This window comes from Carettochelys insculpta, chromosome 1, assembly GCF_033958435.1.
Source record: "Carettochelys insculpta isolate YL-2023 chromosome 1, ASM3395843v1, whole genome shotgun sequence".
NCBI lineage: Eukaryota > Metazoa > Chordata > Testudines > Carettochelyidae > Carettochelys > Carettochelys insculpta.
In genome coordinates, this window is record NC_134137.1 from 306,807,001 (window position 1) to 306,820,830 (window position 13,830).

The window sequence follows — 13,830 nt, forward strand, 5'->3', positions numbered from 1 at the left end:
AAGGACATATTACTAAATAAGGGGTAAAAGCAACTACAGTGAAGTGTAGTGAAAAATGGCTAAAAATAGTAAAGTTCCTTCTTAGTTTCTCAATAACTTTTATATCAAAAGTACTAATTTTACAACTGAAAAGATTTTGTACTTACCACAGTTGCAAACTCCTTTGGGATATAATGTCAAGCTATGTTTTCTGGCTAGCACATCTCCTGTAACGTTTACCCAACTAAAATATTTGGCAGGTAGCACAAACTATTGAGATATATAGCTCTTACATTTTGAAGTAAATATTCTCTCGCTAGAATTTAGTTAATAATTCTGCTGATCATGCTGGAACTGAAACAAAATCCAGCTCATTATCAAACCCACAGTCACTCTGCTGTACCAACAGGAAAGAAGAATAAAAACCTGTTTTGTTAGGGAGCTAATCTAACACATAGGAAGCAGATTTGTGGGATGAGAACATGCTATGTTTACATAATCATTTTTTTCACTACTGTCTCTAACAGCAGCTACAGTTTAAAGCAAACCTTTATTTTAGTTATCACAATAGTGTGGAGCCAGCACCCACTGAAATTATATGAAGGTACCCTAGTAAAGGTGGGTGGAAACAATTCTGCATCATAACACATTGTATTGAAACATAGTTACGTGTGCAGTACCAGCACTTCAAGAAGCCACATTCCTAGAAGAGGCCATATAACTTGAACACAGAATGCATGACACCTTTTCATAAAGGGGCACAGAGGTGAACGTACATGATGAGAAAAATAACAAGTAAGGTTAAAAACAAAAAAAGGGATCAAAGTGACTCATAACACTATTTAAAATAGTAACTCTTGATGGTCTGACATATTAGCCAAGTGTCGACACTAAGGCATGGTCTACAACAGAGTTTCTCAACTAGGAGTACAAGTACCATTGACAGTGCACCAAGGTCTTCCAGGAGTTATATCAACTCTTCTAGATATTCATCTAGTTTTACAATAGGCTGTATAAAAAACACTAGTAAAGTAAGTAAAATATAAAAGTTCATTCACATAATGACTTGTTTCTATGGGTTCATATGCCAGGTGTTGAAATGCAAGTACAATATTTCTATTCCAATTTATGTATTTGATAGTAGAAAGTCAGCAAGTTTTAAGTAGTAATCTTCTGTGATATTTGTACATGTTTTTGTAAGTAGTTTAAGTGAGGCATAACTTGGGGGTATGCAAAACAAATCAGACCCCCTGAAAAGGGTACGGTAATCTGGAAAGGTTGAACATCACTTGTTTCAAGACCTCAGATTACCATAGGACCACATTTCTCAACTGGTGGTACCCACACCCTTAGGGGTATGTGAGAGGAGTCTGGAGGTACTTACGTATTTTTAAAAGGATACTTCATAAAAAAGGGTTGAGAAACACTGGACTACACTAGGAGACTAGGTTGAATTTCTATGGAGTCAGTCCTAACTACAGGGTCCATTCCATCAACATTAAGAGCTCCTAAGGTTGATTTTTTCACTTAGCTTTTCACGAAGATTAATGCCAAATTCAATTGTGCATCGTCAACCTTAAGGTAGTGCAGATGGAATGTTGTGAAATTTGACATTTTTGACCTCTTGGAGGTGTCTCACAGTGAATCTGTGTTGGGAAAACTATGAAGCAGCAAAAGAAATGCCATATATGCCAAGCTCTCACAGGAGATGGAGAAAAGGGATATACCAGGGATGCTCAACAGTGCCAGTGAAAATAAAGGAGCTCAGGCAGGCATACCATAAAACAAAGGAAGAAAATGGACATTCTGGGTCATCCCTACAAACACATCACTTCTATGAGCAGCTACCTGGGATTCTAGGAGTTGACCCAACCACTGTCCCCAAACTGACTGTGGAGATTCCTTAGAGATTCCAAAGAGATTCCTTATGAAACCTCTGGCAACAGCAAGGAGGACATGGTGGACGAGGAAGAGGCAGCACAGGACAATGATCAGCAGATGAAAAGAGCAGCACATCCGACCAACAGCCAGGAATTTTTTGCAACATTGGATCTCATGCGTTCTTCCCAGGATGTTTCATAGTCGGTCCCTAATGGCGAGGAGGGCACCTCTGGTGAGTTCTCACTTTTCAATCATGCTACAAATGGGCTAAGGCAATTTGTGTGATTTGTGTTGGCCACTGTATCTACACAGCCAGGCCCCCCCCGCCCCCCGGAACGACTTGTTAATGTGTTTGGGGATTGAGCACCGAAACTCCTGGCACATCTCCATAAAGCTCTGAGACAGGTACTCTAATTCTTCCCATGAGATTTTTGGGGAAGTCAGCCTTATTCTGACCTCCTCGATAGGATACCTTTCCATGTCAAGCTACCAGTAAGGAATCTGGCATCGTGGCAGCAGAGACCAGTGCAACATAACAACCGGCCTTGTATCCACATTCAGTCAGCGTCTACTCCTTATTAATGTGTATTAGTCAAAGGAGACTAGTATCTCTTTTTGCAACCTACAGGAAAGCAGAGGATGGAGCATCAAGCTATATGATAGTAAAAGCAGCTCCACCAGGCTTAGACTACCCGCCTCCTTTACTGGGCTGCTAGATGAAGGAAATTTTTTGCTGCCTCAGCCAAGGGGGTGGGAGAAGGACAAACACGTGGTGACTGAGCAAGCAAGGCATATGTGGTGACCACCATTAAACACAGCTCCTAACCCTTCCTCCCTCCCCAATCTGCTTGCTCAACAAACTGCTCCTGCAATCACAGGCTTGAATGCATAGTCCCAACCTGTGCCTTATCATGGCTGAAAATGAACAGTGTCAAGCAGGTCCCTTAAGACCTCTGCATAGTACCTGCTGCACAAAGTATGCTTAAAAGCCAAAATCTGTCCTTGCACGTAACACATCCCTATTGTATTTCACGAAGATTCCTCCATAAAATTCCTTTGTGTGTTGTTAAATTCACCTACAGTACCTCCTAAATGTCTGGCCTTCATTTATGTTTTATTGCAGTGTGCTCAGCAGGCTCTTTGACCACTGCTTACCTCGCCCCCGCTCACCCCCAGCTATTAGCCTGGGACAGATCCATAGAAGAAAATGAATGTGGGATGATATGTTCACAGACCACATGGAAGCTTCTGGCATGGTGAGAGCACAATTAAATGTGTGAAGGAGAACTACGCTTGGGGAGAGACAGGCTTATAGAGAAAGAAGAAGAGCAGATCATGAGGCAAAAAAAGAGAGAGCACAGAAAGTGTCAACTGGAGACCCAGAAGGCGATGTTGCAGTGGATGAGGCGGCACACTAATTTCCTGCAGTGCCTGGCAGAGGAGCACAGAGCCCCAACTGCACCTCATAATGAACCACATGCCCTCCTCCATAACCTCCCACCTCCAGGACTCCAGAATGCAGAGGAGAAAGTCCAGGGGAACCTTGTATTCCACTCTCAGGGATGCTTCTGAGAGCAGAAGGCTGAGACACTTCCCCCCATCTGTGATGGCAAAATTCCCTTGATATCCCGCCCACCACGCCCATGCCATGAGCTCCTTCAGTGTCCCCTGAAATAAAACAACTAAGCTCACAAAAGCAGTGTCTTTATTGATTGTGTTGAGCAGAGAGGAGGGAGGGTGATTTACAGGCTTTTCAGACAAGCACATATCACTCAGGTGGGACCTCCTTAAAAGCAACAGAGCTGGCAGTCATGTCATCTGGTCATTCAAAAAGATGTTTTTCAAAGCCTCCCTGATTAGCAGTGTTCTTCTGTGCTCTTCTTATTGACCTGGTGTCTGGCTGCTCATAATTACTGGAAAGGTCATCTGCCTTTGCCCTCCAGCCTGACATGCAATTTTCCCCCTTGCTTTCATATAAATTATGAAGCACACAGCAGGCTGTCACCATGAAAGGAATGTTGCCTTCACTGAGGTGTAACCAAGTGTGGAAGCTCCAAATCGGGCTTTTAAATGGCCACAGGCATATTCTACCACCATTCTGCACTTGCTCAGCCTGTAGTTGAACTGTTCCTTACTGCAGCTTGCACTGCCCATGTATCGCTTCATGAGAGCAACAAGTAAGCTCAGTCACCCAAAATCACTACTGGCATCTCCATATCACCAATGGTGAATTTTCTGGTCTCGGAAGAAACTCCCATCCTGTAGCTTCCTGAACAAACCAGAGTTCCTAAGGATGTGCGCATCATGCACCCTTCCCAACCATCCCACATGGATATTAGCAGTGCTTTTCTGAATACTAGCACCTGGGCAGCCCTAGCTACAGGATTGGCTTGAGGGGAGGTGGGCGTGGAGCCAGCTAATTACCAGCTTCTATGTTTATAAAGGCAATGGACATCAGTAAAACGACCCTTGTGATCCACCAATGCCTGTAAAACCATAGAGAAGTACCCTCTGTAGTTTACGTACTCTGTGACAATATGGTCCGATGCCAATACAGGGATGTGCATTGCATCTATCGCCTTGCCACAGTTAGGGAATTCCATTGCGGCAAAACCATCTCTATAACATGCACTTTTCCCAGAGTCACTGTCTTTTGTAGCAGAACGGTATTGATTGCTTTGCCTACCTGGCTCACAGCAGCCTCAACTGTAGATTTGCTCACGCTGAACTGACTGCCCACAGGCTGGTAGCTGTCCGGCATTGCAAACTTCCTCAGAGCTATTGACACCTGATTCTGAACTAGCAGAGTAGATCTCGTTTTGGTATCACAATGCTTCAAGGTGGGGGGAAAGCAATCCACAAAGTTCCACGAAAGTGGACTTATGCATGCGTAAGTTTTGTAGTCACTGTTGATCATCTCATGCCTGCAGAACCACGCAGTCCCAACCCACCTAAGTTTGTGTCATGGCACTAGATCTGGCCCTCCACAGTGTACAAAGCAGCAAGTGCAACCAGCATCACCTTGTTTTTCCTCTCTCGTGTCTCACATTCATATATGTCCATGTCCTCCTCTGATTTTTGGCTGCTCTCACAACTGCTTAGATTCTGCACATACTGCAGCACAATGCATGAGATGCTCATAATACTTGCTATGACAGTTTTAAGTTGTATGGGCTATGCTAGTCTTGCAATGTTGTCTGCATGGATATGAAAAAAGGGCACAAAAACACTCTTTGCCATTGCTTTCCAAAAGGAGGAGGAGGAAGAGGAGACAAGTATACTACAGGATACTGATGACACACACCCTCAACCACCCACAGAATACTTGTGTCCTGTCAGACTCTGGGACAGAAACCCACACTGCAATGGGCAGTGGGAACAGTGGCACAGGTATCCACAGTGCATCGCTGACAAAGTAAAAGCTAGTAACACAAATGTGGACATATTCAACTTCATCTGCCAGTGTGGACATGCACTATCAACTTGAAAATCGGGTGCTAGAAACTACACCTTAACAAATTCAACCTAATTAATCAGAGGGCAATAGAGAATATTTGGCACCACAGCCATCTCACTTATAAAAATAAATTCTGTATGGAAATTCCCTGTGTATATTCATGGGAGACACCGACAAATATTTCTCCTAGACACTTCCATTTCCCTGTTTTTCCTCAAAGGTCCTATAATGTTTTCAATCCACTTTTCTGTTACAAGATTTTAAGTCAGTAGTAGCTCAGTTCAGAGTATGTGCAGTGCTCTAATTTCTCCTATGCAGAATTCAAAAATGAACAGAACTTCTAAATTGTCATTCAGTGGGTAAGAGAGGATTAAAATGTCATTAGCCTGTGAGGCTAACGCACTATAAACTTTTAAAAGCAGTTCATTTTTGTAGAAAATGAACGCTTTTGTTAAATTAAGCACTTTTTTTTGGTTTTTGGTTTTTTTTTTTAAATGGTGGCAGATTAATTGCTTATCTATCAAACAAATATCACTGCCAAGGTTAAATATTTCAATTAAGAAATTGATTTTCTACCAGAAAATCAAATAAAAGGCCTTTGAAAACTAGGGAGGGTTCATATGCTACCATTATAGTGTTATGCTTCACTTTGTCAAACAGCACCCACCAGCCACTATACAGGAGAACAAATAGCCTGAAATTTTTGAATTTCTGACAGTGATTGAGGATCATATTTATCAAAGTATCTTTGTTCTCTACAAACCTGCTCCTAAGGCACTCTCCCTTCTGCTCAGTAAATGCAGCAGCACTGTCATTGACCCTTGAAAGAAACTACATTCCTATACTTTATATCCTCAAGAAAGAGTGCTATGACAACTACACAGAAGATAGCTATAAGATACATAAAGCCCAGAACTGAAACTCAGGGAAGAGTTGCTATTAACATCTACGTACATGTGCTCTCATGACATGCTGGCCACTGTACTACTGAAGCACCTATTTTGAAAAGGGAGGATTACGCCAAAATTATGTTTTTATATCATGAAAAATGTGAGTTTTTTTCTCACCTTATCAGCCTTTAGCTTTCTCAGAAATGATGGACTGTCATATCCCTTTGCCTGTCTGGCCTCCTGTAAGTGATTGATCATCCAAACATTTTTTCTCTGTTTTGCTAAATCAAGTGGTGATTCTCCCTGCCAGGAATTTGAAAAACGGGAAAAATTTAATTTTAAAACAACAAGTATTCAGACCAGTGTTACTTTGAAAATATGAAAAATCACTCACATAAAATTATACTGAAAATACATTAAGCAACATTCTGATACAATTTCACTCTGATGCTTGCTTTGATACCAAAGAGACCATTCATTCCCTCCAGTGTCTCTCTTTTCTCTTCCTGTAAAACTGCATGAATGATGAGCAAAATCCTAAGTCCACACTCACAAAATAATTTCTCTACCTCAAGTGTAGCAACAACGGTTGCCATTAAGGATCCTCTGGCATAACAAATCTGTGTTTACATGTCCTGAACACTCAGTTGTCTTAACTGTCCCTTCCCATCTCCTCCAACTATTGACAGGCAGCAGAAACCAAACAAGAATATTAATTTGTTGGTTACTGGATCATGGAAATTCTCCACTGCATAGAATTACTCCTCAGGTACCTCTTTGCCTCAAGGAAGAGATCACCAGAAGTCACTAATACTACAAAATGTGAGAAAAATTTCTCACAATTCATGTTACTATGTCAGCCTAATCCTTTGTGGTCCTAGAAAGAAAATGGAAAAGGACAGGAAATACATTGACCGCAGGCATCCATTTTCCTACCATTATGAGGTCCTTATGCTTGGTGTGCACCAGTTCTTCACTTATTTTCAATGGTCCCGAGGCAGCAATGACATTATCCTAGTTCCTCTCTCACTGCACACTCAAGAGGGGAGTCAGAGAGAGAGAGAGAGAGAACTAAAGGATTTCCATCTACAGAGATATTTGTATCTATTTTCTACTCCAAGAAATAAGGCTATGTGAAAAATTTTGAGTAGGGTCTGATGTTATAGTGGAGGCAAGAGACAACCAATTGCAGGTACCTCCAGCTCCAGTTTCGCATTGACTCCTCCTCTCTTCTACTGGAGATAACTCCCCTCCTAAACAAAGCATTCATGGAGGCTTGAAAAATAGCTGAATCCTCCATCATTCGGCCATGCCTAAAAAAAAATGAGACAGGTACCAGAAACTGAAGTTACCCAGAAAGGGCACAGTGTCCTAGCAAGTGAGGGGGAGCCTTTCAAAGGCACAAAGACCAGTTAGTCATTTAACCATGACTGAAAGTCAATGGAAATTGTGTACTTCCAATTTGAACCTTTGAAAGTCTCATCCTGAGCCTCTGTTAAATAGTATTAAATAGTACATAATGAAAACCCTAACCTGGATTTATGTGGCTTCTCGGGGGGGTGTTTCCTTCCACTTCCTATGCATGACGCGTTGAGCCAGCCTAGTCCAACATAAAAAACTTGCACCACAAATCATCCTTATGCTCTATGTCACTCAACCAGAACATTAAAATATAGGTGAAGCTAGCTCAACCCTCTGAGGCAACAGAAAATTTTGGGTCTCAGCCACGGTGAATACCCTTGTCTAGTCACATATTTACTAGTTTCTAGGATCACTAATCTCTGAAAAACCCTGAGACCCTAATTTTTTAAATTATTTTACATCTCCAAACTGTAAAAACTACCTGTGGACAAGTAGTTCCCTCTGGGAGCTTTTCGCCCAAGTAAATCCTGCTATTGTCTCAGGGTCCAACTGAGCATCTCTTTTAGTGGAAGGTCATATCACACATAGGGACTGCCTAGATAAAAAAAAAAAAATACAGACGCTTAAAAGAAATCTTTATTAAAATTCTGATCAACTGGCCATTTCCTTTATTATTATGGAGGCATGACTGATTTATTAAATGCATTTTAATATTTCTAATCAACATTAGGGATCTCAATCCTGGTCTACTAATAAATTTATCTCTGGGACAGCAAGTAATCATTATTTAGCTTGATGTGTATCATGTGTGATCCTAATGATCATAAGAAAACAGTTATCTAGGCAAATTAACTGGGGACATTCATAGTGAAGCCTTTAAAAAGACATGACTGAACTCACACCAAGAAAACACATGAAGTATCCATTCCAAGATTTAGTCATAGATTCAATTAATTCCTCTTTCACTAAGTACTCTTATTTTAGAAATCCATGATTATATGACAATCATTCATTTTTTTTTCCTTTGGGAACAGAAGACATTAAAAGTAGTCATATAAGATTTCCGCTGATTTATTCTAATTGATAAAATAGTGCCTTGATTATGAAACTATCTCAGTCCATTCAATAAAGTATCAGTGAATATACTGGATGTGAGAGAATCATAGGCAGTAATCTCATTTGTTAAGTTTTAGTCCCTTCTCTCAGTGATGAAAGTCATCCTATCTCAATTCCAATCCAAACCTCAAAGTAAAATAATAGGATCTTTCCACCAAGAAGAGTTGTTCCAGTTTCCTTCTTGGATGCCTAGTTCTGACCTGGGTCTACTCCCACAAAAACTCCTAGAGGGTAGCACTATGTCACTTACTAATATTTGTAGTACCTGGACCTGACTGCCATTTTTTAAAAAGCTTGAGCTCACCTGTAGCATTTCATTCTCTAACTAACCTGAAAGTAAAAAACGGGCTTTCCAGCCACAGGATTCAAAAAAATACTTAAGCTACGCAATATTTTCAGTCATTTTCAAGAAGCTCTCTGCAAAAAGGACTTCACTAGGCAAAGTTATGAATGCATCCAAATCATCATCTGTTCCACATCAACAATTAAGTGTCTGAAACATGGGGAAAAAAAATCAAAACCTGATTTAACAGTAATAACTAGCTACAATTTAAAAGTCAGGAAAATCTAAATTTGGAACACTAAATCAACAGAAATCATGGAACAATATAAGGCTGACTGTGGAACAATATTCTTATATTATGGACGGTAGCCACTCAATTTAAACCTGTATTTTTTCAAAATAAAAGTTCTGTTCTATAATGTTCCTGTCACAAAGACATGTATGTTACTCTCAAATTTACCTATGAATGCAAAAGAAAAAGAACATTTGTTTTACAGTGACTGTTCTTAGAAATTGTGTAGTCTGTGTATATTTTCATGTAGGTGTACATACACAAAACATGGAATTCCCATCGACAGCCTTCTGCCTCCCCGTCACATGTCAAAATGCCTTTCTTGAAAGAATGTCAACAAAAAAGCCATGTGGATGCTCCAGGGGATCCTCTGTGGACAGACAGGGCTTCTGGGTCACCAGGCAGTCCTGCCTGTTGTGCTTCTGGTTGGCCATTCTGTCAAGAGAGGGCCAGGCAGTCCAGCCACGCACTGTCGAAAGAGTGGATTGCTTTTTTGATCCGCTTTTTTGTGTGGCCGCACTCTGTTGACAGATGTTTTGACACTGACGTCTGTCATCGGATCACTGCTTGGCAGATGTAGCCAAAGGGGCTTGAAAAAAAGCCCCATGGCTCTCAAGAGAATAATGCTAAGATTCCATACAGGAGCAGGGGGAATTATGAAAAACTGAATACAACAATACAGAAGAATGGCAAATTGAGATTGCTGGAAGGTGGGGTTTAACAGACTATAGGTTAGAGGGACTATACATGCAGCAAAGAATTAAAGATCTGAAGTCTGCAGACTAGCTAGGGCTTGCCAACCAAACTAAGAGCTTCTTCTATTCTGGTGATTAAGTCCTTCTGGCGGAAGTCTTCTTTCAGCTCTATATCAGAACTTCTTGGGCACATTTAAAGAGGTCACTGTCCATGGTATTTAACTGATGAGCATCTAAAGTATTAGACACAGTCTTCAGGATTGGACGGTGAACCTGGGTTTCAGGCAAAACTACCTCAGCTAGCAGAGAACTACAAGAAAGACTGTTTTTGTTTAAGACGCTATAGAGATCAGGAAAATAGGAGGAAAGGAGACCTGGATTTCACTGCAGAAAGATGGCATCAGGCGTGAGCTTTTTGCCCCACCTTTTCATTCCTCACCCCACCCCCCAGAACCAAAATTCTGATATCTACTATTATCCTATGTGGGGAAAAGACTCTTTATGAGAGCCCTAAATGAAAGGATATATGCTTTGTGATGGATGACCTCAGGCACCATTCATAAATGGCAGTTTGCTGCTCATTCCCAGAAGATGTAGAGCAATGGTGGACAACATGTGAAAGGGTGCTCTGATTGCAGGCCACATAACATTTAGCTGACATTGACTGTCTGCAGGCATGGCCTCCTGCAGCTCCCAGCCAATGGGATCCATGGGGACTGCACCAGTAGACAAAGGATTTGCAGGGAGGTACTGGCAACTGCTCCCCACAGCTCCCATTGTCCAAGAATAGAGAACCACAGGCACTGGAAAATTCAAGGGCTGGTACCTTTGGATGGTCAATGTCAGCAAAAAGCCTTGGGGCCTCCCAGTCCAGATTACTTTGATGGGCTGCATATGGTCCTTAGGCTGCAGGTTGCCCACTATTAATGCAATCAAAAACCTGTGGCTGCCCTGTGCCAGCTGACCCAGGCTTACTGGTCTCAGGCTGCAGAGCTGTTTTACTGTAACACTTACACCATCCAGCGTGGTTCACGGCAGATGGTAAACCCTCCTGTCAAACCTGCTGCCTCTGAAAGAGCCAGGTTAGTAGAAAAGGTGGAAGATGGGCACTTTCTGGATTGTTTAGCCAACAAAACTTAAGAGTTCTCTGATGGTACTGGCACTTTCACGACTTTCTACAACGGTCTGGCATATAATTCTCAAGTTCTTAAGGAACGGAGTGTGTTTCCACTATCTGGCTGAAATGTTCAATCTTACTGACAAGGGAGCTGTATCAGATGTGTCCACGGACATTTGTAGTAATGGCCTTACAAACATTTCACCCTCCTTAATGATTGCTTTCACCCCTATTCTCTTTTGAGACTTTAGACAGGAAGGGGAGGAGCTTCTCCCAAGTGAAAAAATTCTACTTAGTAAACAGGGCTTGGTAATTTGCCACCTGTAGATCAAGATGATGTGACAATAAACAAATAAATAAATGGTCCAGCTTTTACAGATCTTTGTCTTTGGATGTGCCTTTTGTGGACATTGATTTTTTCCAATGTTTGTGAAACAAACAGGGACCTTCAGTTTAGATTGGAATAAAAATGTTCAAAGCGCTCATATTCCTTCTCCATTCTTTCTGAAGTGAGAGACCAAAAGCACTGCAATATTTTGACTAGTTCCACTATCCCTTCATTAAATCAAAGCATCTGTGAAACTTCTCACTGGTGTAGCCATGTACACTCAGTATCTCAGGCCTCCACAATGCAGAACAGAAGGCCTTGAAAAGCTTTGAAGAAAATTTATTTGAAGTCTGGGACAGGCTTGTGTCCAGTAACGATGATGACTTCTTGTGAGATTGTGATGCCTTTGCCACTTCTCACCCAAGTTCTGTGTGCATGGCCTGGTTAATGAGGCCGCTGGGTAATGGGATCTCCTTTTTCTGGAAACATGGGTGGGAAAAAATCTGCTCCTAAACACAAAACAGTCCCTAATAATTCCAATATGGCCAGGACGGCATGCCATACGGGCACTGGCTGGAGCAGCGCCATGTAACCCCTATGTGAGGCAGAGTTCTGAAAAAAGGATTCCCTAGTTGTAGAACCCTACCAAACTACATTTATCTGCTTTATATCTGTGGATATCCATAGATATCCACAGCTAATTTTTGCAGATATGGATGCAGATAAAATTTTGTACATAGAACTCTGCAAACCTGCAAGTATCCACTTTATTGCCACAGCTCATTTTTGCAGGTGTATTTACTAATTTTTTTTATCCACCCAAGGGCTTTACCTAGCATCCTCTTTGGAGGGTATACCCTTAAGGCAGAGGAAAAGGATCTCCACTTTACACCCAAAATCAGGAATTTATCTCCTTTTTAAATGTTGGTGCTGTACCTGAACATAACCGAGGGGGTATCTTGAACTCACGTTAGGTTCCCCTTCACAGATCTGGTACAGAGGACAGCCAGTGTTCTCAGACTGAACACCACAGGAAATCACTGTGGAATTAGATGCTCTATTCTTTGAAGAATGATACTGTGTACGTCTTCCAGAACTTCCTTTCACATATGAGCTATAAATTGGCCTCCATGAGTAAATGCTGTCTTTATGTACAGGAATGCGTGCGGGCTTAAATGCCTGGGAAGCAAGCACTTGAGCTATCAATGCCAATGCTATCGATAATGAGGCTTTTGGTGATTTCCAAGGCTGACAGCTTTGTTAAAATTGATTTAATTGATGTAAGCTCCTCTTGTGCTTCTTTTTACCCTCTTTTCAGTGCCTGACCATGGGGGGTCTAATTGTGCTTCTGTGAGAAATGGTCAATTCTGACTTGTCTGATAGTGACCATCACTTCTGGATCCAATATGCCCTAGCACATGTAGCTTGAGTGAGGCATCCATGGATTTCTGGATCCTGAACCAAAAGCACTTGTCCACAGACACATGGAGAGGTACTCTATCAACAGTGTACAGCCATAACAGGGATGTGTCATGGGACAGGCAGCATTTTAACCCAGAAAGTTTACCATCTGCTGTGAACCACGCTGGATGGTGTAAGTAACTTGCCCAACTGTTCAGAAGGGTCTGTAGTAACTTTTTTTTTTTGTGATATGTCCACTGAAAGGAGTGTGAGGATTATTTGTAATAAAAGAAATGGTTTAAATGTTTCTAAGAAAAGCAGTAAGTTGGCACTCACTAGTTTGTATTTTACTGTCAAAAGTGATCAAATGCACATTATGACAGCACAAGTGCAGTCTTAATGGATACTGATATTCAAAAGACTCTGATCATGCACATGAGGCAAATATGCACCTACAGAGGGATCCAAACTGACAAGCGTGAAAAGAAGAATCTCAGATTTCATGTTTTAACCAACAAACTGATGGAAGAAATAAATGAAAGAAATCAACCCTCATTTTTTCAACATTTTCTGACAAGTTCTAGTTAAAAGGTCTCTGCTTTTCCTTGCAAAGTCAATCTGAAAGCTGACAAAAGGCCACTGTAGAACAATTACTAAAATCTCAATGTGACATTATTGATATTTTTATGCATCACAAGTTATTCACAGATTCACTGACTAGCTCCTTGGGGTTCATCTCTGGGAGAACCCAGAGTAGGTCACAGTTATGTTGCCAAAGGTGACAGTAGGGTGGGGGGAGTCTGCTTCCAAAATAGCAAGAGCAGCCATTTTTTCACATTTGATTACAAAATCAATACTTCAAGAGCCACTGTGCATGTGAATATGAGACAGTCCTTAATAAATAACATCAAACCATACTTCTAGTAACGCCTATTTTCACAGCAGCACACACACAATAATTTGTATTGCAATCCAAATAAATATTTAACCATTTCCTGAGTCCTAGTAGGCTCTAAGATCATTCCTATC

General features: G+C 41.3%; 1 protein-coding gene across 3 annotated transcripts in view; it reads right to left on the bottom strand.

Moving 5' to 3' along the window:
• The window catches only part of ZDHHC17 (zDHHC palmitoyltransferase 17), a 173,980-nt gene that overhangs the window by 78,551 nt on the left and 81,599 nt on the right, over nt 1-13,830 (bottom strand). For 2 of the 3 annotated variants that reach the window (XR_012647983.1, XM_075012505.1), the window contains exon 8: nt 6,385-6,510. The exons of the other annotated variant lie outside the window; for it this stretch is intronic. Coding sequence is in view for 1 of the 2 variants with exons in the window: in XM_075012505.1 (XP_074868606.1) it covers nt 6,385-6,510 (126 nt within the window). In the remaining variant the exon portion in view is untranslated. The remainder of the gene's footprint in view (nt 1-6,384; nt 6,511-13,830) is intronic. 3 annotated transcript variants of the gene reach the window in all.